A 27863-nucleotide genomic window follows, 5' to 3' on the forward strand; every position below is an offset into this window, starting at 1 on the left:
CCCCAGAGGGTCGTGGCGGCTGAATGAGTCGTTGCTGCTGGATGAGCTTTGTGTTACAGATATTCAGACCTCCATTGCACGGTTCATGGAGGACCACTCAGTAGATGACACAGCCCCCACTTATAAGTGGGAAGCATTGAAATGTGTCCTGTGAGGTATTTTTATTAAGCACGGGTCCCGAGTCAAAAAAGAAAAGACCCAGGACATAGTAAAAGCTCTGCGCAAGGTTTCTAGACTGGAGCTCATCCATAAGCGAGCCTTATCAGCCGAAAATTTACAAGCCCTCTTACAAGCTAGGTTTGAGGTTAAAAAATTGCTTGACTCCTCATACCAGCGTCTAATACAGGTGGGAAAGGGGAGGTTCTATGAATTTGGGGATAAACCGGGTAGGTTGTTGGCTAACGCGCTGAGGGAAGAAAGAGCCCATACCCTCATATCCTGCATCAAGAACCCACGCGATGAAATACTCTATGCCACCCCAGACATTTCAAATACCTTTCATGAATATTATTCCAGGCTGTATAATTTACCTGTCGAGCCCCCCAGGTCGAGTGACGAATGTCCTTTAATGTCCTCACCTTTTAGATGTCTCGACAGCTCTGTAATTGATAGTCTGGAAAGCCCATTTTTACTGGAGGACTTATTAGCAGTGATCCGCGACACTCCTGGTAATAAGAGTCCAGGCCCCGATGGATTCCCCGCCAAATTTTATAAATCCTTCTCAGACCAATTAGCGCCCCTAATGCTCCTTTCCTTTAATTCAATCTCAGATTCTGTACCCTTCCCACCCCACTCCACCACGGCGCACATTTCACTACTCCGTAAAGCCGGAAAAGACCCCATGGCGTGCAGTAGTTTTAGACCAATATCACTTCTTAATGTAGATTTAAAAATTTATGCCAAGCTTTTGGCAAATAGATTGGGCCCTTTGCTCCCTGACTTGATCCACTTTGATCAGGTCGGATTTGTCCCGGGTAGAGAGGCGAGGGACAATACCATAAAAACCCTGGATTTAATTCAACATGCACATACTAAAAAACTTCCTTTAATGTTGCTGTCCCTGGACGCTGAGAAGGCTTTTGACAGAGTCTCCTGGCAGTCACTCTCACAGACCCTAGTCCATATAGGCCTGGGACAAGTCTTCTCGTCTAAAATTATGGCTTTATACCATTCCCCGACTGCTCACCTTAAGATTAATGGCACTTTGTCGAAACCCTTCTCCATTCGAAACGGGACCCGGCAGGGTTGCCCCTTGTCACCTTTACTGTATGTCCTAGTCATGGAACATTTATTGTCGGCCATTCGAGCCAACCCGGACATTCGGGGAATCAAAATCGCCAATCGGGAGCATAAATGCGCCGCATTTGCCGACGATCTCCTTATATATCTGTGTAATCCCATCACATCCCTCCCGTCCTTAATGCTAGAGCTAAACCGTTTTAGTAAGTGGTCCAATTTTAAAATTAATTTCGATAAATCAGAGGCTCTAAATATCTCCCTACCCCAAGCAACTGTGAATGTTATAAAACCAAACTTCCCTTTTAGATGGCCACCACAAGGCAATATTGGATATCTGGGCATTAAGATCCCATCTGACCTGTCCAGACTTTTTCAATTAAACTACAAAAGCTTCCTGTTACGGCTTGAGGGGGATTTGGCTCTGTGGCATAGGGGCACCCTTTCATGGTTCGGCAGGATCAACGCACTCAGGATGACGGCTCTGCCGAGATTGCTGTATTTAATACAGACGGTTCCGGTCTATGTTCCAGCAATCTATTGGGCCAAGATGCAGCGCATATTCGGTCGATTTGTTTGGTCTGGGAGACGTGCTCGTATAGGGAGCAACGTCCTAATTAGGACCAAGGGTGCGGGAGGGACGGGATTGCCTGACTGCAGGCGGTACTACTTAGCGGCCGCTCACGCCAGGGTCCTGGATTTTCTGCATAATTCTGGTTCTAAGCTTTGGGTTTGCCTGGCTCAAGATTTGTGCCCCCTATCTTTACTGACTCTGCCATGGACCTGGCCGCTCCTCACCAAACATAAGATCGAGATGTCCTATAGCACCAAACAAACATTGAAAACGATTCACTCTGTGTCATCGGGCAATCTCATGATCCAGCCTAGGGGGCCCCTTATGCCACTAACCGATAACCCGGAGTTCTTACCGGGAGCATCATCTAACAATTTTCTGGGAAGCACGAAACTGAATCCCTTGAGATTAAATCGGGTAGCCCCAGGGGGGTCCCTTGTCCCACTTCTGGAGATGGTGGAGAGCCGTAATTTCAAACTGAGATTCCATTTTGAATATGCCCAACTCAAACATTTTCTGATCTCCCAAGACATTGTCACGGCTCATCCCTTGCCCCCGACTCCTTTTGAAACACTTTGCACCGGGTCCTCTGATACGCGTCATGCAATATCAAGGGTGTACAAGCTTATGACTAGTGCAGTGGAGGTACTGCCTCCTCGTTTCTGTACAGCATGGGAGTTGGAGCTCAATCAAACGATTCCCGGGAATCAATGGGAGCATTGTTTCCGTCTGACCCACAGGTCCGTGGTTGCCACTAGGATGCAGGAAACCAGCTATAAGATTCTTTCCAGGTGGTACAGGGTCCCGGAGTCCCTCCATATGTGGTGCCCCGAAATACCGGACACTTGCTGGCGTTGTGGGGCCCAAGGGGGCACCATGTCCCACATCTGGTGGCATTGCCCGAGCCTGTCGGTCTTTTGGAGCAAAGTACTAGCAGCCATACAAGGGGTCACAGGGATTGTAGTCCCCAGTCGCCCGGAGGCAGTTTTACTGTTTATCTTCAAAGTATCGGAGAAGGTTTTTAAGAAAACTGTCCTGGGCCATCTTCTTCAGGTCGCTAAGACAGTGATCCCGCGGCGCTGGAAAGACTCGACCCCCCCAACGGTGGATGAGTGGGTAACAGAGGTAAATGTGATCCACCGTATGGAAATGGTGATGGCCCAGTCACGAGGGCAGACGGTAGAGACAGCCACTAAGTGGTTCCAGTGGGAGTCTTTCCTGTCCAGTAAAAAATTTCTTGAACTAATTTAATCTCCGAAATGGGGGCACCTGGCTTTTTCTCTTTTAGACAGCATACACCACCCTTTCGACAACTCTTAGCTTACCGGACAATGTATCAGTCCCGGTCGCCTTACCCTGCTGCTACCCTGCTTTCTCTCTCCCTTCTCCTTCCTTTGAAACACCTTCCCTCTTTGGATTCTGTGATTACCACTTGTCTTAACCTCTTCTTCTTGTTTTACTATTATCTAAGGTTTTAAATGATTATCCATGTATTATTGCTACCATCCATATAATATTATGAAGCCTGTGTATCGCATCATTTGTTATAGCATGGATGTATGTTCTCATATTGTATTTCTTTAAAAACTCAATAAAATCTTAAATTGGAAACAGAATGAACAGAGACAGCAATTATGTGGCTTACAATAATAATATAATTCTACCTCTAGCAGGACTTAATAGGCCTTTGTACATGGCAGACGCAGAGACACATTGCTAGGCCACCGATTCCCATAGCCACCGATCAGCAGCTGATGGGCAGACAGAAGAAGCACTCTCCCTCTGTCCAACTCCTCAGATACTGCAATTGCCATGTACCATGATCTTTGAGTTACAGAGGTATTCCCATCACCAAGGTCATATCCTAATATGTAGTAGGTGTAATATATTAGAAAATTCCTCCAATTAGAAATGTAGTATAGTTCTGATTAGCTATGTCCCTTACCTAATGTGCAAGGCATTATAGTAGCTTAGGTATCTATGGTTACGACCATTACAATCTAGCTGTTACTCTATGCGTGGTTCTAACCATGGATACCTAAGCTACCATAATACCCTGCACATGAGGTAGCAACATATCTAATCAGGTGAACTATACTACATTTCTAATTGGATGTATTTTCGAATGCTATCAATATTATTACACCTACTACATATTGGGATAGGAGCGTGGCAATGGGAACTGCTTTGATCTGAGCTAGCAGATGCAGTGGCAGCTCTACTGTATATTACAGTCTGCACCCACTGCAGGTGGCACGGACACAATGTCTATGTCCATGCCATCCTGATGTAAATTTATGTCCTAATGCAGCAAATTGCACCATATCTGGAAGTACAAAATCATACACTTAGCAGTTAAAGGGGTTATCCAGGTTTTAAAGAATGATTAACCTTTCTGTAAGATAGGCCATCAATAGTCATATTAGCCTGTAGGAGGCCACTTCTCAGTTAAATTTGTAATCAACAGTGGAAGGCAGACGGCATTCCGGTGACGGCTGTATCATCATTATTGCAAATGAATGGGATAAAGCAGCAATACAGGCACAACTGCAGCAAAAAATATCGAGTCTGCTCTACAAATCATTGTAAAGACCAAATAAGCATTGATTAAAAGATGACGAAACTTGTCAAATTTGTGTCCCTCCACAGGTTTTGTTGGATGACAAAATTATCAGGCGGTTAAATTCCATTCACCCGATCCTTCTGTTTGGTGGGGAGGTAAACTGGTGCCCAATGATTCCCGTAGCGACTTTCTTACAGAAAACAGGAAAACGCCCGGCAGAGCTCACAAGTGTGTTTGGGAGAGTCGGGAGAAATAGGTGTGAATCTAATAATGGTTCATCCGATCGCTATCGAATGTTTATTATTTTCTTTAAAGATTAAGATGGCAATAAAGAGGCTGCAGTGCTCACCGAAGCACCATGTATTGGATAACCCTTTAATAATAAAAAAAAGATCATTGCATGGAGAATAAAAAGGAAATAAAAAAAGCTACAAAATAAAACTATGTAGTTCTGTTTATGAAAAATTAAAATATATCTCCTTCATACCAAGACACAAAAAGTTGACTGGGGTCGTGGTTACTATTCACGGATGGCACTATGGCTCAGTGATTAGCACTGTAGTTATGCAGCGCTGAGGTCCTGGGTTCGAATCCCACTAAGGACAACATCTGCAAAGAGTTTGTACGTTCTCCCAGTGTTTGTGTGGGTTTTCTCCCATTTCTCAGTTTTCCTCCCACTCTCCAAAGACATACAGATGGGGAATTTAGATTGTGATCCCCAATGGGGACAGTGTTATCGATGTATGTTAAGTGCTGTGGAATTAATAGCGCTATATAAAGGGAATATTTTTACCCATCAGGTAGATAAAGTATAGATGTCATATTTCTGAGACTTCTAATGTGTGTAATTCTTTGATTGTGCAGTGTTTGTACAGTATTTTATGGGCCAGCGCTTTCAATAAAAGTGAAGAAAGCTGTTAAGGGTGTTTTACATGCTGCGACATCGCTAACCATATATCGTCGTGGTCACGGTGTTTGTGACGTACATCCGATGTCGTTAACGACATCGCAGCATGTGACAGCTAGGAGCGACGATCAACAATCGCAAAAACGGCAAAAACCGTTGATCGTTGACACGTCGCTCCAAATTATAATGCCGTTGGTGTTTCATTCCGCAGGTTGTTTGTCATTCCTGCGGCACCACACATCGCTGTGTGTGACACCGCAGGAACGACGAACATCATCCTACCTGCGTCCATCGGAAAGGAGGAAGGAAGGAGGTGGGCGGCATGTTCCGGCCGCTCATCTCGTCCCCTCCTCTTCAATTGGGTGGCCGTTTTGTGACGCCACTGTGATGTCGCTGTGACACCGAACGCACCTCCCCCTTGAAGGAGGGATTGTTTGCAGCAACAGCGACATCGCTGAACAGGTATGTGCTTGTGACGCTGCTGTAGCGATATTGTTCACTACGGCAGCGATCACCACATGTCGCATGAACGACGGGGATGGGTGCTATCGCTAGCGATGTCGAATCGTGTAAAGCACCCTTTACATTCAGGTGTGTGTGGTAATTGATAATGAAGCTAATACAGAACCACCCACATGACAGTATGCGTTTGAAAACCAAGAACTGAACTTCCTTTCTGAAAATATGTGGTCGCAACATTAAAAAGGAGCAGAGTGCAGGAGTCTACAGGAGGTCAATAGACTAGATCTGTTTTTCGAGCACATTTTGTCTCCTCGTCAAGCAGTAAAATGCTCAAAAATCCTTATCGCGAGAAACAAAATTGTTCCATTTTCAGCCTGCATTAATGAGTGTCTTGAAGGAGTTAGACTCATTAGTGGCTAAATCATTGCACTGCACAGTTAACAGCTATCGGTCGAGGATATTTCTTTCCCCCTTTACATAAAATCTGTCATCACGGCAAGACATATATAGAAACCTGCAATTATCCTGTATTCTGCTGAAGGGCCACTGAACTCATTAGACAGCTGAAGGCTCAACATTTGTATATTCCACCGATTGCTTGCAGACGCTAACTGACAATTGCATCTTGTTGGTTTTATTAAAGTCATTGATTTAACTCATGGAAAGATAGAAGAGCTTTGCAAACAATGACAATTTAGGATGAATATTTTATAACAGCCAAGCTAAAGTCTACCTAAATTAGCGACTCCAGGTTCCTAAGCAAAGACATTGAAACTTATTTGGCATAATGCTTTTCAGGGTGTGGAGGAGTTATACTGTAAAAATGTTAAACTCTTCTTCCAGCTTTTCACTGTGCTGTGTCTAGAAATATTTGAATAAATTGACAACTGGGTGTTACAAGCTAGGGGTGTCTCTAAACACACATGGAAGATTTCCAATGAATGCCAATGGAGATGAGACACACAGCCTTGGCCAATTGGAATATAAACGCAATATATTCACAATTATCAGGAGGAATAACAGTTCAATGACCAGTTCTAAGAAATGATGCTCCAGAATTGTTTCAAGCCGAACAGAACTATTTAATAGAGCAGATATTTTAGGGGAGATAATATGCATATTGAGCACGTATTATTTAGTACATTAATTTTACAGTGTTGGACCTGTGCACCCCAGTGGTCACTGGAGCCACAGTGGCATTGTTCTCTTCACCTAGAGGACAGTGCTATGCCTGGAAGCAGTGGGGAAGATCTCATTGTCAGGTACCATTGCACACGACACTTCCTGACTCAGACCAGAAGGGGGAGCTCAAGTCCTGGTTGGGACGAGCCTCCCCTGTGCATTCTGGGATGGGAAGGGGTTAGTCAGAAAAACAAAGTGAAACCTCAGAACCCTGGAGGAGAGGAAAGCAACCGTTGCGGTTAGAAAGCTGTCAGCAAGCTTTCCAGGACTGAGCACATTTCACATGGATACAGAGTCCTAGATTACTAGGTACTAAAGGCTCAGTAGTAAAACCCGGAGGGCAGGAGATTATATGTTTCCTGCCCCACCAACAAAGCCCTAAGGCGAAGTAGCAAAATAGAGCCCGGGGCCACGGAGGAACACGCGGGTTCCATACCTGACTTGCGCTGCCTGTCAGAGAGGGACATAGCACCAAGCAACCAAGAACCGAGGTCCCCAAGTAGCTTCAAGCCACGTGGATCCGACATCCAAACTGCATAAAGGAAGGCATCCAAGGTCCCTGGCAAAGAGACATTCCTCCCTGCTACCAGGCTGACTGGACCACAGTAACCGCGGGACTACAACCTGTTACCAGTAAGGTAAAAGGAAACTACCAATCTGTGTCGTCTGGTTACTGTCGGCGCCCTCAGAACTGCACCCCAACACACTTCTACTACCTCCATCATCTCCCTGGGGCCCGCCCCACCTATGGGGAGCGACACCATCTCTGCTGCTTCCACCATCCGCCCTGGAGGACAGCGACAGCAGTGGCGGCTAATCCCCGGCCATGTACCGCAGATGGCGTCACGATAATTGTCCCCAACCTCCACCTCTTGTCCCTTTTTATTGTGGACACCTCGGGGCAAGAAATCGGGCAGGCCATCGCAACATCCCAGACCTCCACACCGGCCCGGTGATGAGTAAGGTTAACACCCCTGCCCCCTAGGTGCCACAGACTAACTAAAGGAAATTATTCAGAGGACATGCCCTTTATCCATACACAACATGCAACCCTAAATGTGGCACCAACTCGTGTAATATCATTACATAAGTAGTTTGAATAATTCACAAAATATAAGAGGTTGGAGTAGATCATTTTTCATCCTTATTTTGGCTTAATTCACACACAAAGTTTGTTTTAGATATGGATGTCGGTTTTCATAGCCCCTTATTACAGCACCATAATAATATCAAACTCTGGGCCTAATGGATGATCTCTAGTGAAGTCCCCTAGTTTGTGAGTCGAACTCTTCATATAAAACAACATGTACTTTCATATTGAGCTTGACTGGATGAGAAAAATAATTAACCAACATTGGAAAGTTAGACTATATACTCAAACAGACACGTCGGAACTAAACAAACGCCAATCAAGAAAACTTTACCGATAAGTGGCCGTTTATGATTCTGAGCACAGATCTGTACTGAGTGATCTGTAATAAATCATCCAGTACACAAAGGCTGCCCCTGTGTTCTGGAGGGGGAGTCCTGTTTGCAATGGACGATGCACCGCCAAGAACTCTGACCTCTTGCGCCACACAAAAAATCATTTCACCCTATGAATGAACATTTTTCATGTTTATCAGGCAGCCTGTTTAAACTGGAAGATTCTTAAGGATACCTGTCAGTTTAAGTGAAGCTTAAGAATAAAAATATATTTCTTCATGGTGAACACATTTACTTAATCATAACAGGAAAAAAAGAGAATTTTGCAGTGTATTGTCAAAAATTAATACATTACTGAGTTATTCACATAGGATCAAATATATCCCTCAGTGGGCCCCACCACCCTACATGAGCAGTTTGGTTCCCTTTAAGTATAAAGAGCTAATCAACAGGATTTTTGTCTATAACCTAAAGCCAGTGCTATACTGGCACTATCAGGCTGATTCTATACATACATTTAGTTATCAGCTTCATCAGTGACAGCAGCTGAGGATCAGATAACATCTGGGGGTCTATTCATAGTTATCCCTTCCCCCTGTTAGAATTAGCATAAGTATTACACAATCAATTTACTTTTTCACTAGAAGGACCTGTGCTGAGGTCATACCCATGTGACAAGAAGCGACGGGGCCTCGGCCAACAAACCTTATACCAGGAAGCAACATTTTTCGGTTTGCTGAGGCCCCGCCCCTTCTGGTCAAATGGGTATGACCTCACACAGGTCCTGCTAATGAAAAAGTAAATTGAATGTATAATACATATGCTAATTCTAACAGGGAGAGTGGGTAACTATGAATACCCCCCCAGCTATTATCTGATCCTCAGCTGCTGTCACTCAAGAAGCTGACCATTTTATAAACTTTACTTTCTTGAATTTCAAAACCTATACATCCGAGCTGACCACTAAAGGTATGTAGAGAATCAGCCTGATAGTGTCAGTATAGCACTGGCTTTATGTTCTATACAAAAATCCTGGTGATTGCCTCCCTTTAAAGGGGTATTCCCATCTCCAAGATCCTATCCCAATATGTAGTAGGTGTAATAATAATATTAGCAAATACCTCCAATTAGAAATGTAGTATAGTTCTCTGGATTATCTATACCTCTTACCTCATTTGCTGGACATTGCAGCTTAGTTAGGGTTAGTGGTCATAACCATGGATACCTAACTGTCCCTATATGCGTGGTCATAACTATGGATACCTAAAATACTGCAATGTCATACATGGGGTATGCAACATAGCAAATCAGAAGAACTATACTACATTTCTAATTGGAGGTATTTTCTAATACTATTATTATATCTACTACATATTGGGATAGGATCTTGGAGATAGGAATAACCCTTTAAGACATCATGTTCAAAGGCAGCATCTCATTATTCATTTAACAAATCAATTATATAGACGCATAGGCAAATTTGTGAACAAGGGTAAGGTAAAATTGGATGTTGCTGAACAGTGGGCCCCCAGAATCAATGTCACTAATGGACTGTAGTCGCCCAGGACCTGACACTGCAGTATATATTCTTCTTCCCCATGTCTATATATTGTAAATGGATTGCATAAAAAAAGCGTAAGACATTAACAACTGGTTTTCTGTGATCCTTTACATGAGGCTTGTTATAAAGTATGTTAATTTATAGATAATAGCTCTATAAAATATTGCTAAATAAGCATTTAGCCCAGAAAATTGTGAATAAACCATTTATACCAGGGTTTTCGTTCAGATGATCCCAGTTGCTTTACGAAAATTCTAGTCCAAGTTTTGCAACTTCTAAATTGGCATATTTACCTGGACAGAGTGATCTGGAAGCTCTGGTAACCCGCTATATAGGAAGCCAATCTCGTCAAGCTCTGCTTTCCTGACCCACCAACGCCAACCAGCAATGCATTTCCTTGTGGAGTCCGAATAATGCGAGATATTTTTATAAGGTGGATCATTGCATCCTGAATAATCAAAAATAATCTTTAATTAATATTGTATCTCTCATATAACTCTGAAATACATATATAATATTAATTCCCGGCATACTGTTATGTCTGCTAATAGTGGAAGAGAGGAAATATTTTGTGAACAATTTTAACTAAATAAGTTAAATTTCACTAAGAAAATGCAGAATAATATTTGCATGATATCTTGTTCATTTCCATCATCTTAGACTCCTGAATGTCTCTGCTTTGTGTGTGTCAATGGAATTCCACTTTCTCAGGAGGAAGAAGCTGAAAAAACGTGTAGAATAAACCGCATTTGATTTATTGAGGTTTCCTGGACTCTTTCAGCCTCAAGTCTTCAACAGCAGTGCAGAAAACATTTTTTCCCCTTCCTCTATTGTTTTCTTTTGCAATCTTTAATGATGATACAACATATAGAGCTATAAGTTTTAATTTTGAGCCTAATCTAAAATGAGAATATTTAATAGGCTATCCATATGGCGGCTTAAAAGGGAATCTGTCTGCAGGTTTTTGCTACCTCATCTGAGAGCAGCATTAGGTAGGTAAGGAAAATCTGAATCCAATCGTGTATCACTTAGATTACTGGCTGCAGTCATTCTGATACAATCTGCAATCTTAGGTTTAGTCATGTAGCTGGGCCCAGGGAGCAGTCCCCACCCACACCAGGCTCTTTACCACTATCTGTCAATCACAGGAGAGGGTGTGTCGGCCAACATGGGACAAGCCAGCTAGTCACAGCATTGATAATTAATCACCAAGTGATAAAGCGTTCAGTTTAAGTGAACAACAGCACAGAGCCTGATAAGAGAGACATAGCTGATTTTTGTTTTTTTAACCCCTACAGCATGCTGGCTTCCGCTTACATAGCAAAAACCTGCTGACCGATTCCCTTTAAGACAGTGCATACAGTGATATAATATTACTGTAACATATAATTCGGCGGTACCACCTTCACTTATTTAAAGATTTTTATACTTTGAAAAACAATAGTGACATTTCATTGCTTTTAATAGGTATTTCACCTACCGTATATACTGGCGTATAAGACGACTTTTTACCCCCTTAAAATAATGGCTACAGTGGGGGGTCGTCTTATACGCCGGATATACGGGGGGGGGTGTGTATGTACACTGCAGCGTCCAGGGGAGGTGGGGGCAGCAGCTCTGGAGCACAGGGGAACGCTGCGGGCTGCAGCCTTTGATCTCCTGCACCCGCTCATATAATATGCACAGCCGCTGTCCATCTCCAATGGTGCTGAAATCGCACGCAGTGAGGGGCTGGGGCAGCGGTGCATATTATATGAGCCTGCGTCCCAGTGTGATCGCACATGTCCCCCATGTGTTAGATTTGGCCCCCAGGCTGCTGCTCATTCTAAAATAAAAAAGCTTTCCTTACCCCTGCAGCGTTTCTCCCTGTGTCCCTGCTTCCACTGTGATCAGGCAGAGATCTCAGTCTGCTGTGCCGATCACATGACCGCACTGAGAACCAGGAAGTGGAAGAACAGAAGCACGGAGCCAGACAGGAGGGAGCTCAGCGCTGGAGGAGATAAGGAAAGAGGGTTTTATTTTACTTTGGGCAGCAGCCTAGGGGCCATATCTGACACAGGGGAACTTGTGCGATCTATAGGGGCCATATCTGACACAGGGGGACTTGTGCGATCTATATAGGGGCCATGGGCAGCACTATGGGGGCGATATCTGACACAGGGGGACTTGTGCGATCTATAGGGGCCATGGGCAGCACTATGGGGGCCATATCTGACACAGGGGGACTTGTGCGATCTATAGGGGCCATGGGCAGCACTATGGGGGTGATATCTGACACAGGGGGACTTGTGCGATCTATAGGGACCATGGGCAGCACTATGGGGGAGATATCTAACACAGGGGGACTTGTGCGATCTATATAGGGGCCATGGGCAGCACTATGGGGGAGATATCTAACACAGGGGGACTTGTGCGATCTATATAGGGGCCATGGGCAGCACTATGGGGGAGATATCTAACACAGGGGGACTTGTGCCTATTATGGGCCCCGGTGAGCTGCTTCTAACCCCCCAGATGTATGCCCTGCCAATCCCCCCCCCCCCCGCCGATGCCGCGGGTGCTGTACCCGCCGAGCCGCGGGTACAGGCCCCACAGAGCAGCAGAGTTGTGTGTATTTGTCTGTATGTAGCAGAGTTGTATGTGTTTGTCTGTATGTAGCAGAGTTGTATGTGTTTGTCTGTATGTAGCAGAGTTGTGTGTGTTTGTCTGCATGTAGCAGAGTTGTATGTTTGTCTGTATGTAGCAGAGTTGTATGTGTTTGTATGTAGCAGAGTTGTATGTGTTTGTCTGTATGTAGCAGAGTTGTATGTTTGTCTGTATGTAGCAGAGTTGTATGTGTTTGTATGTAGCAGAGTTGTATGTGTTTGTCTGTATGTAGCAGAGTTGTGTGTGTTTGTCTGTATGTAGCAGAGTTGTATGTGTTTGTCTGTATGTAGCAGAGTTGTGTGTGTTTGTCTGTATGTAGCAGAGTTGTATGTGTTTGTCTGTATGTAGCAGAGTTGTGTGTGTTTGTCTGTTTGTAGCAGAGTTGTGTGTGTCTGTTTGTAGCAGAGTGTAGTACCATTGTTTCAGTCCAGTTGTGGCTTTATACAGCAGGGAGGAGCATTCCTTGCTGTACTAAGTGAACATTGGAGCGATTGATCTGTCAATGGCCCTTTAAAAACATATTGTACGGCTCTCGCGGAATTAAAATTAACATGTTGCAATCAAAGCAGACTTTTTTTTCATTTGGGAGCGGGGTAGTCTTATACAGTGAGTATATCCCAAATTCTATATTTTTAGGGCAGAAGTTGGGGGTCGTCTTATACGCCCAGTCGTCTTATACGCCGGCATATACGGTACATTGTTTAACATTTAATTTTTTTCTATATTTAATGCGAAAAAAAGTTATTAGTGCTTCTCATTAGATGGTACAAATCTTTTAATCGCCTCAAGACATATTGACAAGGTACAATACGGTTACTTCATTTACATTATAATAGATCACAAACAGTATAAAATCATATTTCTCTTCATTAAAAAGAATCTATAGAGCAGAATGATAAATTCCTGTGCTGCACTGACAATATCTGGCACCACGGGGCTCCCAAATTATAGCCCAGTTATCCCATTATCACAGAATGTATGGGACACAGTTCACCTTTGGGATGTGGGAAAGTAGCTGCTTCCCAATTTTAACTTATACAAGGTACAATGACATTTGTAATCCTCTATTCTCCTTTTTGTTCTGGTAAAGAGTTTTCGGGAACTGGATACACACACTTAACTTTGGTGTGTATGTTGTGCTCGGTGTCATGCATTATTTAAGAGCCGCTCCAAGCGTTTTTGTAAAGCATAGGAGACTCAATCTCTGCTATAAAAAGCATATAGATTTACAGAGGTTGCATGCTCTGGGCTACGGAAAGGAATTTATTTTGTATATTACTGTTTAACATTTGTATTCTATATGTTTAAGTTCTAGATTAAAAACTACAGAATTTAAAGTACAGAAGTCAAATGAGGTGACTGACAATGTGAGTGCTGCTTGTCGGAGGTGTACTTATCTTTTCTCCGATTATGTAACAGACAGCTGATTTCATTCCCTTGCTGCCCACAACAGGAGAGTTTTGTGCTGATCTAGAAAAAGGCAGCAATATCTCCTACTTTTAACCCTTCTAACTTTCTAAGAAAATGAAAGGACATTTGAAAAATGATGCTAAAGCAAACGATATAGGAATGGTATTTATTAACTTTGTGTAGTACGACTACAAGAGGCTGCTGATAAGTCTTTGGCTTTGTGATCTTTTTTGTTTCTATGGTAGCGAATGTTATATCACATGAAAGCCTAATATGTTTTCAAAATTTGTGTTTGTTGCTTATAGCAAGTGTTCTACGCACGCGGGAAAAAAAAATGGCCGAGTCTAATGCGATATTCACAGTAACTGAGAGCAGAGGAGTGATAAAATTCTTATTTCTACAAGGAAAGTCCACGAACAATACTCATGGTGATATAATGCAGACATTGGGGGATCAATGCCCTTCATATTCCAATTAAGAACTCGGTTGCCAAATTTAAAATGGGCCACTTTAGCATCAATGACGAGGAACATCCTGGATGACCGAGAGAGATATCATGGAGATTTCCAGTGAACATGTTTGTGTCATTATCCATGAACATTTGGATATAAGGAAGCTATCTGCAAAGTGGGTCTCCAAATGTAGGACAACAGATCAGAGAGGCGTGCGAGTGAAAACTTCCCAGGCCATTTATCAGTGTTTCTGGACTGATAAGAAGTTTCTGGATTGACTGGTCCCTATGGATGAGACCTGGATTTATTTGTATGACCCTGAAAACAAGAAGCAGTCAAAAGAGTGGAGGCACAGTGGTTCTCCTCATCTATAGAAGTTCAGGGTGCAAAATCAGCCACTAAGGTGATGGCATCTGTGTTCTGGGATAAAGAGTGTGTGCTGCTAGTGGACTACCTTCAAAAGGGTTCCACCATCAATGCAAGGTATTACATTGAACTTTTGGACTAATTTAAGGCAGCTCTGAAGGCCAAAAGGTGCAGCAAGCTATCCAAAGGAATCTTGTTTCTGCAAGACAATGCCTCCGCTCACACTGCATATGTTACTATGGCAAAACTGGCAGAGCTGGGCTTCCAGCTGGTTGGCCACCCACCTTATTCACCAGATCTAGCTCCCTCAAACTATCATCTGTTTCCAAACCTGAAGAAACACCTGAAGGGTACTAAATTTCCCACCATTTCTGATGCCATGGCTGCTACGGATGGCTGGTTTGAGGCACAACTGAAATCCTGAAATGATGAATTGCGTCCTGTGTGTAGAGTCGTGTAAAGTTTAACTCATCAGTGACATGCTATGCCTAGGTGTATTATATACCCTTGGAGGAACATAACAGCATTAAAATGTGTCACCTGAAAAGTTGCATGACCGATCATAATGGAAGTGTGGCTTTAAAAGTGACTTTTTTGTTTCTCTGTAAAATTAGGTGATTTTGCAGGGAAACCATGAAGAGACCACAGTGATCCAGGACTGTTGTGACCGCTCAGTGTGAATGAAGCCTAAGGGATGAGTATATGCTTAAATACTCATCATTTGATTTTTCTATTATGTCCACAATCCGAAACTGCATTAACGTAATGCATATTCATTGTAACAACATTTTTGGTACTCTAACCTTCATCAGGCAAAAATTCAGAGGAGGAAGCAGCAAAGGAATATATCAGAAATTCAGAGTTGAGGTTGTGTTCCATAAGAAGTGCCCATGTGGTTCTGGGATTCAGAATCATGAGTAGAAGTGGTGCTCCTGATACATTTTCTGATAAGTTTATGCCTGACAAAGGGTATATTACTCGAAACATTGCTATTCTTCAATATGTATCACATTAATGCAGTGTGGATTGTAGACATATTGGTTAAACATAGTGTTTAAATCATATTCTCATGCCTTATATTGTGCTATTCCTAGGGTATATAATATTGATGACCATAAGAGCAGGCTCTAACCTTGCATTTTGTAGAGGGTTAAACTTGTGCAACCCCCACCATATCTCCTTGTATTCCTATGTCTGTATATCCATCAAGTCTGCCTCAAATGGAAATATTTTCAGATGCTTCCACAGAATTAAATACAAGTTTGAGGACATTTTTACAATACAGAGCAGTGTTTGTGACTATTACACAAATTATATACAAGTGCTGTCATCCATTTACCTTGAAAAACACCAAATCCATTCTAGCCCCTCTGACTGTTTCATTGTACTGCTGCATGAACAGATTGAGCCTGTCTGAGAGCTGTTCAAAAGAAGGAATAGGTTCATAGATTTTAGGTGCTTCTAGGTCAGCATCATCTGGCTCATCTCCTGTTGCTTCAGGAGCGTCTCGTAAAAAGTCAACAAAGTAAGACTCTTTCGCCATGATTTGCATTAAGTCTTGCCCATGATCCTCGATTGCCACCTGTAACAAGATAAAGTTTTTACGTTATTCATAAAAGTTCTTGGATGAAAAACAGAACGATTAAACTATAGAAATAAATACTTAATTTGATGATATATGGTGTATAGATTCTTAAGAGTGTGCATGTATCCTATATGGTAAAATAATGGGTATAGGACTAGGTGAACCTTTTGCACTGGAGTGAGTTGACACAAGTGTTAGAAATGTGGCAAATGGGAGTAAAAAAAAAAAAAAAATATCTAATTGAACCCTACACTTAAGCCCCCGTCACATTTAGCGACTTACAGCGATCCTTATCAGGTCGCATCATTTTCGGGATCGCTGGTAAGTCGCTGGGAGGTCGCTGGTGAGATGTCACACAGTCAGACCTTATCAACGACGCAGTAATGATACAGGTCGCAGTAGCGACCTGTATAACGATCTCTGCTGTCATTGGGACCCTGTCACACAGTCTCAAACATAGCGATGCGTCCTGCCCAGCAGGACATCGCCTTTGAAGAAAATGGTCCAGGACATTCAGCAACGACCGGCGACCTCACAGCAGGGGCCAGGTCATTGCTGGATGTCACACACAGCGACATCGCTAGCAAGATCGCTGTTGCGTCACAAAAAACGTGACTCAGCAGCTATGTCGCTAGCAATGTCGCTTAGTGAAACGTGGCCTTCAGTTTTTTGCCATTTACACAAAAGCAAACAGAAGTGGCATTTCAGTGCATGCATTCATTGACAATGACTCACAAAAGCTTTGCAGTTTCCAAGGTAGTCAGAGTCAAACACCAAAAAAAGCATTCAGAATGAATATTTCTATACTTATTATAAGTTAGGCTAGGTTCACATTTCCGTCAATTTGTATCAGTCACAATCCGCGGCTCTGGTAAACAACGAAATCCGTTTGGCGGATTCCGTTGTTCCCATATACTGTACTTGTATGAGCGGCAGATTGTGACTGATGCTGCTGCGTTGCATCCTCCGCCTGGAACGACTGACCGTTGGGTGGCAGGAACGCAGCATGTAGCATTTTTTGAGCAGCGGAATCCTTTTGATTCCGCTGCGCATGCTCTCTCTCGGCAGCCGAACGATCAGCTGATCGCCTGGCTGCTGTGAGCGATCAGCTGATCACCCAGCAGCCAGCTGCTGTGAGCGATCAGCTGATCACCCGGCGGCCGGCTAATGAGAGTGATCAGCTGATCGCTCTCATTAGCCGGCCGCCGGGAGATCATCTATTCGCTCTCAAAAGCCAGCGGCCGGCTAATGAGAGCGATCAGCTGATCGCTCTCTCTCACGTTTTACAACGGAGTCCGAGAATGAATTCTTATTCTTGTCATCCGTTGTACAATGCATCAGTCACAAGAATCAAGCAACGCATGTGACTGATGAAAAACAATGGAAATGTGAACCTAGCCTTATACTGTAATTCAAGAATTGGAACACAAATATGATCAAATCATTTGTCCATTAGTTCCTATGAATAGACCTGATCGAATTTCAGAGTCCTGATTTAGAGATTTTATTGAGGGTAATGTACTAAGGGAACCCTGAAATCTCAAGGCAGAAAATTCTACCAAAACAATGCCCAACCAGCAGTTTAATTATACAACAAGGACACCAACCAATGATCTTGAGTTAGAAACCGACATGCCAAGAAGGTTACATTGCGATGGACTAGGTAAATCAAACATAATTACCTTCTGCATCATGTTTTCAAACCAGTCCTTGTCTTTCTGGTCAACGAACCTGTCTGCTATGACACGTGTGCACTCATGCTGGAATAGCGCTACCAATATGTCAGAATTGCGACAGATGTCAGATGTTACTGTTAATATTCCCTGCCAAATACGACTCAGATCTCGCAAGTTAAAGATGTAATGAAATTTCGCTGGTGTAGGCAGCATCTGCAGAACAAATTAAGAAGAGCTGTTATAAGAACAATTATCCATAATTAGCAATATGTACTGCAAGATGACATCAATCTATCAAGTTTGGAGAATACGGACGTTTCTTCTGTAAGTTGTTGTAAAGTGTCCTCATGTTGTATAATAGAAATTGTAAATGACAAACTCGTTGCTAATGAGGAGCTACAGTAAAATATTTTGATACAAGAGCACTTCATTTCCAACCATATGGCTGACCAAGGTGGTGGATAACTGAAGAAAGGGCCTTCCATATAACTTCTGTTAAAGGAAACCTGTCACTGGATTCCAGTTGCCCAAACTGTATGCAGAATTAATCAAATCTTGGCTGTACGATTCCAGACAGTTATGTTTTTTTCTGAAATGCTCCAGAATTTCAGAGGAAATATCGTTTCAAGATCCATCTGATAGAGATGAGATGAGATGAGTCTAATCAGGCTTCCCTCACCCTGTTACAGGTGATTGATAAGTCTCTTCCAATCCATATGTAGCACCCACGGGGCAAGTGGTTAAGTTACTCATCACCGGGTCGGTGATGTCAGGTCAGGGGGATGTCACGGGATGGCCCTTCTGCCCGGTTTCGTGGCCACAAGGTGTACAAGAAAGAAGGTGGGGGTGGGGATGATGATGGTGGCTTGATTTTCTGACACCACCTGTGGTACGCGGCCAGGGAATAGCCGCTGCTGTTGCTGTCCTCCCAGGCCGATGGTAGTAGCAGCTAAGATGTTTCTGCTCCCCACAGGTGGAGCAGGCCTCGGGGAGGATGATGAGGGGAGTAGTAGTGGCGGGCACCAGAGCGCAGGGCGGCAGTGCTGGGAATGACAGGTGGACACAGTCTCTACGGATTCCAGGTGTTTTACTCACAGTTCTTTAAGTAACCCGGTTGCCGCTTCCGAAGTTCTGGCCACCGCTGTGATGGGCCCCGGTTGATCCCGAGCAATTCAAGGTCATCGCCGGTGTTCCCACTGTGAGTCCTTTCTGGTCGGGGTCCCTCCAATCCCGGTGTAGGTGGAATATGGAACGGGCTGCGGGTGTTTCCTGCACTCTCCGCAGACCCTGGAATCCCGTGTAGCTATAGAGAACCCGGGCTGAGCTGGATGCTCCAAGCCATGGGTCCTATGGCGCTCCAAGAAGTGTGAGGTAAAGAATGGACCGAGGTCCCAGGTATGTCTCACCCCAAACTGTGCCTGGGGCTAACTAACTATGTGTGAAGATGCTTCTTCACTTTTCCCAAGTGGTGCCCATTCCCCAGGTGGCTGTCCTAGTGACCAGGAAAGTCCCATGTTTCATGATGGCCACCCCCAGCCTACCCTAGTCCATCCCCCCACTGGGAAAGCCCCTAACTGTGTTTGCTGTGTGAATGTGAAAATCACCAGCGAATAACCTCTTCTTACCCGGGATGAGTACTACATCTTAAAGGAGATGCCATACCCTGTGGTGACTGAAGCCTTAGGGGCACCACACATACACACGGGAGAGACTTGTCAATCACCTAGAGTCAGAAATCACATTATATACAACATGGTCTGGTATGTTCAGTTAATCTAATATTCCTGTAGGAAATAGAAAATATTCTACAAAATATAGGAGATCTGAATATTTACCTTGATTTTAGTAGCCTGCCATACTTTGCGAGTAGTAGGCACTAGAGCAGAGGCCAGATTGCAAACTTCTAGAGGGAATCCTCTCTGCTCACAGAAGTAGCCTTCAGCTACTGTCCGAAATATCTTATCGATCGAAGAGTTGGATGGTAGAGTGCAGTTGAACACTGTGAACTGTCTTTTCAATCTTTGCGGGATGTCATTTCGACCACCTCCTGGATGAATCATGGCCGCCACAAACTGAATGTCAACGATGCTGGTGAATTCACCAGGTTTTTCTAGATTGTAAAACCCTTTTTGTTCCATGAGTTGCCTTACGATTTCATTAGTGATCTATTAGCCCAGAAGAAACAGAGAAAGATGATGATCAATTAAATGCCGTGTAATCTCTTGATTAGGGGACAAATATTTATAGATTATATCTAGGCATTTCTAGGAACAAATAAAAGGCCATTTTTGGCCTGACAAAAAGAGGTGTAGCTAATATAGGTGCGGGGGTTGAAATTTCACCCAGGCCCTTGAGACTAAGGAAGCCCAATGAGTTATTTTGCCCCATACATAAAGACTATTAAAGACTTGTTGTAGTTGGGGGCTTTGCTGCAGTCTTTACATTGGCGCCCACCAGCTCCAAGGAATGCCACTGATGAAAACTAGACTTATGCCGGTGTCACACGGTACGATACATCGGGCGATATGTCGTCGGGGTCACAGATTCCGTGACGCAAATCTGGCATCGTTAGAGATATCGTACCGTGTGACACCTCCGAATGACTGTGAACGAGCAAAAATACTCACCTTATCGTTGCTCGTTGACACGTCGTTCATTTTCAAAATGTCGGTCCTCCTTCTGTGCTCCGGTTGTTCATCGTTCCCGAGGCAGCACACGTCGCTCCGTGTGACACCCCGGGAACGATGAACACAGCTTACCTGTGTCCCGCCGGCAATGCGGAAGGAAGGAGGTGGGCAGGATGTTACGTCCCGCTCATCTCTGCCCCTCTGCTTCTATTTGAGGGTCGCTGTGTGACATCACTGTGACGCCGAACGTCCCTCCCCCTTCAGGAAGAGGATGTTCGCCGCCCACAGCGACGTCGTCCAGCAGGTAAGTGCGTGTGACAGGGGGTTAACGACGTTGTGCGCCACGGGCAACTAATTGCCCATGCCGCACAAACGACGGGGGCGGGTACGATCCCTCATGCAATCGCATGATAGATCGTACCGTGTGACGCCAGCCTTAGTCTCATTTGTGTAAGAGATGTTGCTTGCTAGATATAGGTATAAAAGTAGTAATAAGTGTGGACCTTATGAAGTCCAATTATATGGCCGAGAATGGATTGGCTAACAAAGGAATCATGGCATGCACTTGAGACAAAATTATTTTATGTAATACTTTCCAGTACCGTGCTAAAGTTTGAGTCCGGTCATTTTTAACAATGGCTAGTAAATGTAATTTTTCAATACATTTAATAATATACGGGAACTGGATCATAGCGATCATTGAATCCAAACTATCCCCATTATCTATTTGAGGACATCAGAAGTTAGATATCTCTACTCTTTACCTTCTATATTCTTTTCACCTCATTATTCTTATGACACAAACATGACAAAGTAGAATCTTTTTTAAGGAATATTACAATGAGGCTTTAAACACAGTTCACCAAGCTTCACCAAAAGAACACGGAGGGGGTTTTTCCCTTCATTTCAGTGCAATTATAGATAGGCTTCTGCAAGTAATTATCAAGTCCATTTTCCAAGCAACAGGTCATATTATTCTTCATTGATGTAGCTTAATTAGTTTTATGCATATTTGCAGGCTATTGAGAAGTAGCTAAATCAAACACCGACTAAGATGGTATTGACAAGCAAATAAGTTATCAGGACATAAAAGGCTTCTTAGTTTCATTACATATATTACCTGATCGCCCCATTCATTAATCACAGGCATATTAATATCATCAACAAAAACAGTCATTTTCTTCCCCGCTGGGGGGCCGTATGTAGTCCCCATTCTTTTATCTATGTAACTTTCAACGCTTCTCTGGAACATATTGGGAAGAGTGGCAGATGAGAAGTTCAGAGACTTGGTGACGTGATATTCTGGGTCATATTTGCTTGTGTAGCCCTTAAAGAGAACACAGATAAGGTATTAGAAGGACAAGTGCATTGACCAATACATCGCAGACCCTTTAACACTGCCTGCGTATATTGCTTGCATAGTATATGGTGCGTCTCAGTTCCTTATATGAACTGAAAATGCTAATATGGAGTCAATTCACTCCTAAAAGGCCTGCAGCTGAGACTGAATAATGTCACCCTCTTATTAAGCCTTGGGATGGCCTCCAGCAAAGAGAACGGTGGCAGCTGGCCTGTACAATACGACAGGTTTACTTAACTGGAGTCTATTTCTCCACACACACAGATTTGTGCCAGATGGCTTTAAGATATATTTTTGGATTAACACAAAGCCAAGAAAAGCTTCCAGAAGTGCTGTATGTGCCAACATCAGACAACAGGAGTGGAACTTTTGCTGCTAAAAAATCAGTAGAAGTTATCTGCGGTAAACGGGAAAGCAAACTGATATGATCTTTAGAAAAAGCTTAGTCTTTGATCACAGAAATTAAATTATGGAGAAAATCACTAACGGTAAGATATTGGAAGAGTGCTTTCTGCATAACACTGTATGGACGTCATCATTATTGGCATTGCCTTAGTTGCAGGGACATCTTTGTTTCTGATACCGATAGTTAATAATCGCAGTAGGATAGTGATTTTATTTAGTGATGAGCGAGCATGCTTGTCACTACTCGGTACTCGCACGAGTATCACTGTACTCGGGCTGCTCGGCGGGGACCGAGTAATCTCGCGATACTCGTGCTTTACTCGTGGTCTTCATTTCTGCATGTTGGCGCTCTTTTGAGAGCCAGCCCTCATGCAGGGATTGGCTGGCAGACCACTGCAATGCCACAGCCCTGTTAGTTGTGGAATTGCAGTGATTGGCCGGCCTGCACAGCGTCACCGAGCCTTTATATAGGCCGGCGCGCTGTGCTCTGCTCACAGCTATTCTGACAGTGAGTGTAGGGAGAGTGTCGCTGATTCAGGGAAAGCTTTGCGGCCCTTTATAGCTTTTTCAGTTGCAGGGCTGCAAACAGTGTGAACAAAAGTCCTTCTCAGGACTATTCTAGTTGTATACAGGCAGGCAGGGTATAGCCAGGTCGGCGTACAGTAGCAGAGTCCTTCTCAGGACTATTGTTGCTATATACAGGCAGGATATAGCCAGGTCTGAATACAGGCTAGTGACCAAAAGAGTCCTTGTCAGGACTATTGTAGCAGTATACAGGCAGGCAGGCAGGCAGGGTAGTGGTGACCGTATACCAGCCTTCATATCTGGGGCTGGTGTACACAGTGTAAAACAGTCCAGATAGTGTCTGACTTGTCTGTACTGTAATTGTCGCTCCCCAAAAAAACCTGTTAGGTTATTATTGCGTCCGTGCTTGGTTTTTAAAACCGCACGTGTGTGCCTGTTGGTGGCAGCGTACAGGTGCACTGGTGTGCGTTTTTACCAAACTATTATATAACGCACAAGTGTAGTGTATAATACACGTCAGTCAGCAGTGGCTGATAGTGTCAGAGTTCTTAATTTTTGCTCCTAAAACCTGTGTTAGGTTATTATTGCGTCCGTGCTTGGTTTTTAAAACCGCACGTGTGTGCCTGTTGGTGGCAGCGTACAGGTGCACTGGTGTGCGTTTTTACCAAACTATTATATAACGCACAAGTGTAGTGTATAATACACGTCAGTCAGCAGTGGCTGATAGTGTCAGAGTTCTTAATTTTTGCTCCTAAAACCTGTGTTAGGTTATTATTGCGTCCGTGCTTGGTTTTTAAAACCGCACGTGTGTGCCTGTTGGTGGCAGCGTACAGGTGCACTGGTGTGCGTTTTTACCAAACTATTATATAACGCACAAGTGTAGTGTATAATACACGTCAGTCAGCAGTGGCTGATAGTGTCAGAGTTCTTAATTTTTGCTCCTAAAACCTGTGTTAGGTTATTATTGCGTCCGTGCTTGGTTTTTAAAACCGCACGTGTGTGCCTGTTGGTGGCAGCGTACAGGTGCACTGGTGTGCGTTTTTACCAAACTATTATATAACGCACAAGTGTAGTGTATAATACACGTCAGTCAGCAGTGGCTGATAGTGTCAGAGTTCTTAATTTTTGCTCCTAAAACCTGTGTTAGGTTATTATTGCGTCCGTGCTTGGTTTTTAAAACCGCACGTGTGTGCCTGTTGGTGGCAGCGTACAGGTGCACTGGTGTGCGTTTTTACCAAACTATTATATAACGCACAAGTGTAGTGTATAATACACGTCAGTCAGCAGTGGCTGATAGTGTCAGAGTTCTTAATTTTTGCTCCTAAAACCTGTGTTAGGTTATTATTGCGTCCGTGCTTGGTTTTTAAAACCGCACGTGTGTGCCTGTTGGTGGCAGCGTACAGGTGCACTGGTGTGCGTTTTTACCAAACTATTATATAACGCACAAGTGTAGTGTATAATACACGTCAGTCAGCAGTGGCTGATAGTGTCAGAGTTCTTAATTTTTGCTCCTAAAACCTGTGTTAGGTTATTATTGCGTCCGTGCTTGGTTTTTAAAACCGCACGTGTGTGCCTGTTGGTGGCAGCGTACAGGTGCACTGGTGTGCGTTTTTACCAAACTATTATATAACGCACAAGTGTAGTGTATAATACACGTCAGTCAGCAGTGGCTGATAGTGTCAGAGTTCTTAATTTTTGCTCCTAAAACCTGTGTTAGGTTCTTAGTGCGTCCGTGCTTGCATTTAAAAACCGCACGTGTGTGCCTGTCGGTGGCAGCGTACAGGTGCACTTGTGTGCAATTTCCAGAAACTTTGATATAACGCACAAGTAGTGAATATACACGTCAGCAGTGCACAGCATTGCAAAATGCGCAAGGGCATTGGCAAGGAACAAGGAAGTGGACGTGATGGTGGTGCAGGCAGAGGCCGAGGTCGTGGGCAAGCTCTAATTTCGCCACAACAAAGGGCCACATCTAGTCGCTCGCACGTCCTGTCCCAAATTCTTGGGGACCGCAGCAGTACACCGCTCTTGAACCAAGACCAGTGTCAACAGGTTGTTAGTTGGATAGCGGATAATGCTTCCAGTCAGATTGGCACCACCACAAACACTCTGTCTTCCACACGGTCAAGTGTCAGTAGCCGTGATACTGCACCGCACATTTCTGAACCTGATCCTCCTTCCTACCACCAGGCTGAGTACACGTCCTCCTCGGACATTAATGATCCCACACTTGGACACTCGGAAGAGCTGTTCACGTTTCCATTCACACATTCTGGCCTCTCGCCAGCTCATATTGAAGTGGGTCATGAGGAGATCGTCTGTACAGATGGCCAAATATTTGAGCAGCCACATTCTCACGAAGTTGGCAACGTGTCTCAACAAGTGGTGGACGATGATGAGACACAATTGTCAGCAAGTCAGGAGGAGGAGCAGGGTGCGGAAGAGGAAGACGACGTGGTGGATGATCCAGTAACTGACCCAACCTGGCAGGAGGATATGCAGAGCGAGGACAGCAGTGCACAGGGGGAGGGAGGCGTAGCATCACAACAGGCAGTAAGAAGCAGGGTGGTGGCCCCAGGCAGAAGTCAGGCAACCGTTCCCCGGAACAACACGACGACACAAGGTGCCTGTACAAATGTTAGGTCTTCACGAGTCTGGCAGTTTTTTAAGTTGGATCCAGATGATTCAAAAAAGGCCATTTGCAACACCTGCCGTGCCAGCATCAGCAGGGGTACCAAAACTAGCAGCCTGACCACCACCAGCATGATCAGGCACATGTCAGCCAAGCACCCGACTTTGTGGGAAGTACAACAGAGTCGAGGAGCAGTGCTTGCTGATGTCACTGCTACGTCTTCGCTGGTTGTGCATGCGAGCCAATCCTCTGTCCATGCTGCCTGCGAACAAGCCTCCTCCACTCCTGCACCTGCAGTTGCCAACGCAGAAAGAACACCATCATCAAGCACGTCCTTGTCCCAGCGCAGCGTTCAGTTATCCATTCAGCAAACCTTTGAACGCAGGCGCAAATACACTGCCAACACCCCACATGCCACAGTTCTAAATGCTAACATTTCGCGACTGCTTGCGCTGGAAATGTTGCCTTTTAGGCTGGTGGAGACAGAAGCATTCCGTGACCTGATGGCGGCAGCTGTCCCACGTTACTCGGTCCCCAGCCGCCACTATTTCTCCCGGTGTGCCGTCCCCGCGTTGCATAACCACGTGTTACAAAACATCACACGTGCCCTGAACAACGCTGTTTCACCCAAGGTCCACCTAACCACAGACACGTGGACAAGTGCTTGTGGGCAAGGCCGCTACATCTCGTTGACGGCACACTGGGTTAATATTGTGGAAGCTGGGACCCAGTCTGAGCGAGGGACGGAACACGTCCTTCCCACACCAAGGTTTGCAGGCCCTACCTCAGTCAGTGTTTCACCCACACTCTACAGCTCCGGAATGTCATGCTCTTCAGCCTCCTCCTCCTCCTGCGCATCCTCATCCACTGTGCCCTCCACACCAGTCACAAGCTGGAAGCACTGCAGCACTGCCTCGGCGAAGCGGCAACAGGCTGTGCTGAAGCTAATCTGCATAGGTGACAAACCCCACAATGCAGAAGAGCTGTGGACAGCTCTGAAACAGCAGGCAGATCACTGGCTCACACCTCTGAACCTAAAGCCAGGAAAGGTCGTTTGTGACAATGGCCGGAACCTGGTGGCGGCTTTGAGGCGAGGCCAGCTGACACATGTTCCATGCGTGGCCCATGTGCTCAACCTCGTGGTTCAGCGGTTTATAAAGTCATACCCAGAGCTGTCTGATCTGCTGGTAAAAGTTCGCCGCCTGTCTGCACATTTTCGAAAGTCACCTACTGCTTCAGCCGGCCTTGCCGGCTTTCAGCGCCGTTTGCATCTTCCGGCTCACAGACTGGTGTGTGATGTCCCCACGCGTTGGAATTCAACTCTGCACATGTTGGTCAGGATATGTGAGCAGAAGAGGGCAGTTGTTGAGTACCTGCATCACCTAAGCCGTCGGGAAATGGGTCAAACTCCACACATAACACCTGAGGAGTGGAGATGGATGTCAGACCTATGTACCATCCTCCAAAACTTTGAGGACTCCACCAAGATGGTGAGTGGTGATGACGCCATTATTAGCGTCACCATACCGCTACTCTGCCTTCTAAAACGGTCCCTGCTGAAAAACAAACATGATGCATTGCAGGCGGAGCGCGATGAGTTGCAGCAAGAAACAGTAGTGGGTGTGGGTGATAACACACAGCCCAGCCTCGTCTCATCACAACGTGCAGTGGAGGACTATGACGAGGAGGAGGATGAAGACATGGAGCAACTCTCCGGCCAAATTGAGGATATGACATGCACACCAGTCATATCCTCGATTCAGCGTGGCTGGCCAGAGGACAGGGTAGATGAGGAGGAGGAGGAGGAGGAGGAGGAGGACAGCATGTTCAGTCATCTTGTTGGTCAGGCTACTGAAGTCCTGGCTGTTAAGAGTCTGGCGCACATGGCTGACTTTATGGTAAGCTGCCTGTCTCGTGACCCTCGCGTTAAGAACATCTTGGCCGACAATCATTACTGGTTGGTAACACTGTTAGACCCACGCTACAAGGAGAACTTTTTGTCTCTTATTCCCGTGGAGGAGAGGTCAACCAAAATGCAGCAGTTTCGGAAGGCCATACTCACGGAAGTAGGCAAAGCATTCCCCTCACAAAACGCTAGCGGCATAGGTCAGGAATCAGTGGACAACCGAGGCGTACAGCCGAGAGAGGCACAAGTCCAATCCGCCAGAGGTAGGGGAACAGTCTTTAAGATGTGGGACAGTTTTCTCAGCCCCTCACGTACCACAGCCCCTGAGGTGCGGGGTAGTGCCACAAGAAATCCTAAGTTTGC

At 44.8% G+C, this 27863-nt stretch overlaps 1 protein-coding gene across 1 annotated transcript in view; it reads right to left on the reverse strand.

Moving 5' to 3' along the window:
- The window catches only part of LOC142243222 (dynein axonemal heavy chain 5-like), a 638472-nt gene that overhangs the window by 269895 nt on the left and 340714 nt on the right, over positions 1–27863 (reverse strand). Inside the window, exons 52-56 of the mRNA XM_075314893.1 lie at positions 21793–21999; positions 19881–20210; positions 18052–18258; positions 16124–16366; positions 10204–10358 (exon numbers count right to left, since the gene is read on the reverse strand). Coding sequence (XP_075171008.1) covers positions 10204–10358; positions 16124–16366; positions 18052–18258; positions 19881–20210; positions 21793–21999 — 1142 coding nt within the window. The remainder of the gene's footprint in view (positions 1–10203; positions 10359–16123; positions 16367–18051; positions 18259–19880; positions 20211–21792; positions 22000–27863) is intronic.

This window comes from Anomaloglossus baeobatrachus, chromosome 6, assembly GCF_048569485.1.
Source record: "Anomaloglossus baeobatrachus isolate aAnoBae1 chromosome 6, aAnoBae1.hap1, whole genome shotgun sequence".
Taxonomy (NCBI): domain Eukaryota; kingdom Metazoa; phylum Chordata; class Amphibia; order Anura; family Aromobatidae; genus Anomaloglossus; species Anomaloglossus baeobatrachus.